At 38.5% G+C, this 7,500-nt stretch overlaps 1 protein-coding gene across 1 annotated transcript in view; it reads right to left on the bottom strand.

The window, feature by feature from the left end:
* LOC143020049 (uncharacterized) overlaps positions 1-7,500 on the bottom strand; it is a 612,923-nt gene that overhangs the window by 130,501 nt on the left and 474,922 nt on the right. The window contains exon 18 of the mRNA XM_076176217.1: positions 4,199-4,313. Coding sequence (XP_076032332.1) covers positions 4,199-4,313 — 115 coding nt within the window. The remainder of the gene's footprint in view (positions 1-4,198; positions 4,314-7,500) is intronic.

Raw genomic sequence — 7,500 nt, 5'->3', positions numbered from 1 at the left:
ACGTTTGTCTACATATGTCTTGTACGAGTAATTTGAGTGCACAAGTACGAGTATTGCATGTGAAGGCTGTGTTATAGCCAACCGTGAATCGAACCACTTTCAAATCGCCCGCCAACTTCTAACGGCTTAGAACATGACTCGTCGCCATTATACGTTCTCACAACGTTGGTGATTCGAACCTTACCATGAAACAATTGGCCACGCCTTCCCCGGGTATAAAAAGAGCCCCCCCCCCGGCTGTCCGCCTCCACTCACACAACCCCCAGGCCTCACGTACTTCGTCGTTGTATTCTGCCTTGCTGTTTTCGTTCACAAGTATAGTAGTAATCAAATCTTGGACTTATATATCATTACTTTTGTATGTTTAGTTATGTTTTGCCCCTTTGTTATTTTTCTTGTATGTGTTTATTTATATTAAATGTCCTTGTGTACTTTGAGTGTATAAGCGTAAATGTTAAACAGTGAAGCTTTATTTTTCTTTATTTGTAAAGCTTTTGTAAAGCGATGCTCACTGCCATGATAACAATTATGGAAGTTTAGTAGTAGCTGAGGCAGTGAGCATCGCTTTACAAAAGCCTATCTTAAATGTACAGATTTCATCTGATTATGTCCTCCCCTCCAATAGAAAATACAGACCGTCACCACGGAAGAAAAACCCACATGGGGATTGTGTCTAGACTTCCGGGACGTAGTCCCACATCGGGAAGTTGTCCCGGTTACCCTCTCCGTCTCGGTAGGGTAGACAGATTCCTACCTTACAAGTGACCTCTCCCTGCGGTATTTACTCGGGCTTATATATCCATGTTTGTCTTCATGTATTGTATTACCCTGTGGATGACAATTTGTAATGGTTCAAACAGCTGTTGGTAAAATGAATCAACATTCTGAAGCCTTTTACTATTTCCTACAGAGTTTGAATTATGAAGAAAAAAAAAGAAATAGAGAGAGTTAGAGAAATGTTCTCTTAAAATCATTGATGCCACTTGTGCTTTAGCATTTAATAGGAATTGTTTACGAGAAAGACTGCCCAATATATATATATATATACATACATATATATATATATATATATATACATACATATATATATATATATATATATATATATATATATATACATGTACACTGAATGGTTCCCAGTGAACAATTAATATCTTTTTTCAACCACAAATCACTTTTAATTCCATGCCATCACAGTCGAGACAAGAATCGCTCGATGGAGGCATCCGTTGGAAATTGAAACGTGGACGAGCCGAGGATTCGAACCCAGCTAACCCGTAACAAAGTTACAGTTACTTAAACCAATACGCTATCTCTCTTGATAACTCGTCCACGTTTCAAATTCCAACAGATGCCTCCATCGAGCGGTTCTTCAGTCTCGACTGCGATGGCATGGAATTAAAAGTGATTTGTGGTTGGAAAAAAAAAAATATATATATATATATATTTGGATGATGGAGAACATAAACACAGGGGAAGGCTCGGAACCCTGTACACTCTAACGTTTCGTTCGTGTAGAACTTCTTCAGAGAGTGTATGTAGAACTGCAATTGGAGTTTATGTACTAAATCTAATTAGCTTTTCGGACACTTGGGAAAGGTCGTTTTTCTGGCGTGTTTTAAAATTAAAATACTAGTTTCTTTAGCTAAATTGATAAACCCTCCTCGATGATTCGATGAATTATTAGTAGAAATATATGCTGATTCAACAATTCTTCTAGTGAATTTATCAAAACCTTTATGTAGCACTTCAGCTTCTCTCCAGTTTGGTAAATGATCGAATTTTTCCGCATGAACTACTAAAGAATTAGATGTCCTATGTGCTTTTATGTCGTTTTTGTGTTCATAAATTCTTTTTTCTAATCCTCTTGACGATTCGCCATAGTAAGCCATTGAGCAACTATTGCACGGGATTTTGTATACGACGCTGTTTTCGGAATTGCTTCTCTTTTCAGAAGTCTTTATTAAATCACCTATCCTCTTGTTAGTTATTTTAGCTATGTTTGTACCCGATTTTGTTAAATATTTGTCTATTATTGGTGACGTTTCTGAGCCAGGTACCGATATAAAATTTGTATTATTTTTATCATTTCTCTCTTTCTTTCCGCGATTGTAAATATTTATTGCTTTTCTTTTTGTTCTTTTCAACATTCCCTCTGGATATCCAAGTTTGTCAAAGGTTTTCATAATGTAATCAAATTCGCCTTCTATGTATTCATTACTACAGATTCGTAGTGCCCTGAGAAAAAATCCTATTACTATACCACTCTTTGTCCTATCATCATGTGCGGAGAAGTAATGTACTAAATCCTCTTTGTTTGTTTCCTTTCTGTATACTGAGAAAGTTACAGTTTTTCCCACTCGTCGTATTAACGTATCTAGGAAGGGCAATTGTCCGTTTTGTTCCTCTTCTATGGTGAACTGAATATCGCTGTTGACCGCGTTAAGCATTCTCACTTTATTATTTACATTGGTGTTTTCGGGGATGATTGCGAGGACGTCGTCTACATATCTAAACCAGTGTGATCCCCTACCATTGATTCTGATGAAGTATTCTTTTTCTAATAACTCCATATTTAGACAGGCCATCACTGCACTTAAAGGACTACCCATATGCTATGATGTCAAGGCGTTATATACAAATATTTCCACTAACGGTGCGTTAGAAGCAGTAAAGAGAGTAATAAAAGATATGAACGATACTGACCTACCCATAAGAAAACAAGATTATATAGAATTGATAGATTTATGCGTAAATTTCGGTGCGTTTACTTTTAATGGTGACGAATATGAACAACATAGAGGTCTCGCTATGGGTAGTCCTTTAAGTGCAGTGATGGCCTGTCTATATATGGAGTTATTAGAAAAAGAATACTTCATCAGAATCAATGGTAGGGGATCACACTGGTTTAGATATGTAGACGACGTCCTCGCAATCATCTCCTGCACTACCTTCATCCCCAGAGTCACTACCTCCACTACCTTCATCCCCACTGTCTCAAACTTTACCTTCGAGTCCTCCTACCATGGCCTCCTCCTCCACCCAACCTCCCATTCTACAAACTAATGGCTATAGTACATGAAACTGTCGACGTTCTCAAGTTTACGGGAGACAGTATTCCCACCCATACCTTTCTTTCAAATGTCAATACGGCTATTGACCGCAGAAAATGCGCTACAGATCAGGAGAAAATACCAGTTCTCCTCAGCTTTGTTGAAATTCCGATGTATTCACAGACTGCACCAAGTATGATGACTATGTTATCCAATTTGATCAAACGTACCTTTGGAGAACGCGATACCCTGGGTTCCCTCACTCCTCTTTATAACCTTGCTCTTAAAACAAACTCTCCTCCTTATGTGAAAAAAGAAAGAGCATGAAAACTCGCATCTGACCTTAAGTCCGGACTGAAATTAGCTCTCACATCTCCCGACTGGCTTGAAGCTGGTGACAAGATTTCCCTTGCCAATGTTGTTCCCTCATTTCCTACTTTCGATTTCTTTCTCTTCTTCATCCGGACACCTTAGCCAAAACTTCGTCCGTGAAGTTCACTCCAGGTATGACCTTAACGGATTTCTCTCATAAATTTCATGATTTATCCAAGACACTGAATGACATTGTTGCTTGGGCAGTCCCTGTCACCAAACCTACCTTCCCTATTGCTCATATTTCCAAATCTTCATCTCGTCATAAGCACACTTTTCACGCCAGATTCAACTCCTGTCCTAGACAAAGATCGTCCTCCCGTAACACTGTCATCTGCTACTTCTGTCAGAAACCGGGACACTATGCCAACCGTTGTCCTCTCCGTCTTAACACTCCTCCCGATAATCAATGCCCTATTCATGGCCCTTGTTTTCGCACTGCTGCTGAGTGTCGTGTATTGAACTCCGCCCATTCTAATAATCCCTTCCCTACCCGTCAGACTTCCCCTTCTTCTTCTCCTAAATGACTATAAACTTCTGTTTCTCTCAAACTCCCCCTCCTAGCATTCATATCCCATCCCCATCACCCGCCTCATGTCCCTTCCAGTTTGTACTCTTTCTAACTCTAACACATAGTCACATGCTATCTCCATTCCTGCTACTGTACATAGATACTGGATCCCCTAAAATATTATATCTTCTTCAACCTTCCTCAAACTCCGCCCCTCCTATAAGAGTGTCACCTTCTTGGAACCCTAAAACTTACAACTTACTAACGTAGATGATGTCCTCACTTCTCATGGCATTCTTACTGTTCCTGATAAAGTCAAAGCTGTTGCTGACTTCCATAGTCCCACAGACGTCGAGCACCTTCGCTCCTTTCTTGGACTTTCAGGATATTACCGAATGTACATCTGCAATTATTCTACTATTGCAGCTCCTCTTACTCACTGCTAAAGAAAGATGTTCCTTTTCATTGGTCGTCTGCCCAGGAACAAGTTTTTGCAGACTTAAAGAATGCCCTTACTACTGCTCCTGTCTTAGCTTTTCGTGACTATAACTTACCTTTCATTCTCTACACTGATGCTTCTTTCTAAGGTCTTGGTGCAGTCCTTATGCAAGAACAAGAAACACACCTTCGCCCCATTGCCTTTGCAAGCAGACTCCTTAGCAAAGCTGAACGTAGCTATTCTGTTGCCGAAACTGAAGCTTTAGCGGTTATTTATGCTCTTCGACATTTTAAAGAAATCATCCTTGGCTACCCCGTCACAGTCCATACAGACCACCAGGCGCTTCTTGAGTTTTTAAAGGCAAGAACCTGCCCGTGAAACTTGCTCGCTGGCTCTTGACCATTCAGGAACTCAACCCCACCTTCTCTTATGTGCACGGTAAAGCAAACAATGTTGCTGACGTACTTTCTCGGAATGTTGCTGCTATCAATTTCCTCCCTCTGCCAGTCACTCTTACTCATACGCGTATTCATGCAGCTCAAAGATCCGACCCAAAGTGGAAACGTGTGATATTTTCTCTCGAGTTAGGAGATACATCAGACCTTCCAGACTTCCCTACCTCCTTGGAACCCTTCAGACTCGTCGATGACGTTCTTTACCACGAAACCAAGCTTTCCAACAAGCATGAACCAAACAGACTAGTACAACAACTCGTAGTTCCTTCTGACTTAGTACCCGAAGTTCTGTTCCTTTTACATGATTCTCCACTTGCTGCACATCCAGGTAAAGACAAATGCTTAACACAGGCCAGACCTCAGTACTTTTGGCTTACTATGAGAAAAGATAACCATACCTACATTGATTCTTACCATTCTTGTGCTACCCATAAAGGTCATATTTACAGTAAAGTTCCTATTTTGACATATCCAATCCCTAGTAAACCCTTTGATATGGTTGCGATTGACTTTTCAAGTTACCACTCACTTTTAGTGGAAATCAGTACCTGTTTGTGTGTATGGACCATTTTTCCAGATTCTGTATCCTTGAACCTGCTCCAGACAAGACTGCTAAAACGATTACAAAGACCAGCTAAATAAAAGCACCTCAATTTTTTTTAAGAATAACAACAGAAAGAACATGAAATGTTTAGAGGCTGTCTTTATTAGAGACCATGTGCCATTAATCAATATCCAACAAAATATGTGTGGGACTTTAGAACTCTTCGGAGCATCCCGCGTCACCATTAGAACATGACACGTGTTACCATTGACCTCTCCATTATGTTTTTTTTTTCTGTATTTATATTATTATAAGAAATGTTTCCCAATCAAATTACCAGAAGATGTCTAATGTGTAGGCGAAACGTCGTTAAATTTTGGTATTTATTTCCAAACATGGACTCGTTCGAAAATGTTATATTTTCTCTCCCTGCTTCAGAGAAAATACTAAGGAGAATAGAAAGTCTTAAGAAGATCACCAACACAGAGTATGCAGTGATTTTTAATAGAAAATGTATATATATATATATATATATATATATATATATATGTTTGTATGTATGTATTATTCACTCTCACTCTCTGTCTCTCTGTTTCCCTGTTACTCTCTCTCTCCCTCTCTCTCCATCTCTCACTTTAATCCTGCACCTTGAGGTTTCTGTTATTACAAATTCCATTTCAATTTGCGTCAACCTAAAACAAATAACCCCTTCGTGCTTCTTTCTGTTCTGTTATGTCTCATGTTAACAGGTTTGTTTTATTATACACTTTGTGAGTGCCGATTGCACTATGTATAAGAATATCTTGATGTATCATATTATACAGGTGAATTATGATATGTACTAAGGTTAATGACGAATCACGGCTTGTGACATTTTATGTGTGTAAGTACCAATTGTATGATGTTCGAGTGTATTGACAAATTATGATATGTAGTAAGTTTAATTACGAATCACGGCTTGTGACATTAGATGTATGTTGAGAACAGATTACACAATGTCTGAGTGTATTATGGTAATATATAAGATATCGATGACATGTTCGAGAAATAATTAAAGTTAGTGGCAACCACAGGCCAGTGTTGTTACGTAGATAGCTACAATGTATGTAAAATAAAATGGTAAATGTTATTGTCGAAATTGATGTACTGTAGTGATCCATTATATATATAATAAAATAAAATAAGCTTAAAGAAACTCTAGTAAAAAGGAGAATGTTGAGTGGAACATGACTCGTATATTTATTTACGATCCCTTAGATGTATTCCTCCGCCAAGTAGTGCGCGTTCTCTTCATTAGGGTTGTAATGAGTAATGTTCTTTCTGTGTGTAGTTGTCGAAGTGACAACATTTCCGTGAGTGCCATGGCAGTCATTATTGGTAAGCATTGAAAGAGTAAATTGTTATGTAATGTCATTTTGTGAAATAATATGTAAGAGTTAGTGGAGAAGTTATGTTAATTAGTAATCTATTTTGCTTCTCAGAATAGCAAAGGATCACGAATATATGTTATAATAAATGTTGTGGAGGCGGGTTACAGAATCATGGTAGGAATTATGACTTGAGTTCAATGATTGTTATTGATAAATAGTGTGCTTAATTTTGTGAATATTAATTATGAATGCAAATTACAATGTAACACAATTTGCAGAAACCACACCGTCTGTATAAGATCAAGATCGAGGGGCAGAAATAAAGAAGTTTGACGTGTGCGTTATGATTGTTTCCCATTCCTCTGTACCTCACACCCCTCCACCCTCGGAGACGGCAATGACACACTTCCTTCGGCTTCATCAAAACAAAATTGATATTCATCATCCCATCGTTCAATTTCTAATGTTTACACTTTTTCTCTTCAACTTCTCTTCAGTTCAGACTAATTTTCAGTGTTTCTTCCTCTAGCTATTAATTCGATTTTGTACCTTTCCTATCCTTTGTTCCCTCATTAAAACATTTTTGCCTAAAATTCTTTACTAAGTAAATAAGATTCTCTGGTATAACTATAATAAGATCCGTATAAATATTTTAAGAAACTAACCAGCTCACTTCCATGCAGTGGGAGGTGAAAAACCCTTGGTAGGGCAAAGCCCTATCAGCTACGACAAGTCCCTGTTTTTGCAGGGGGGGGG

The sequence above is a fragment of the Oratosquilla oratoria genome, chromosome 3 (genome assembly GCF_046742065.1).
Source record: "Oratosquilla oratoria isolate Oo_2021 chromosome 3, ASM4674206v1, whole genome shotgun sequence".
NCBI classification, from domain to species: Eukaryota; Metazoa; Arthropoda; class Malacostraca; order Stomatopoda; family Squillidae; genus Oratosquilla; species Oratosquilla oratoria.
Note: the sequence above shows the minus strand (reverse complement) of the source record. Positions and strands in the feature narration are given on the sequence as shown.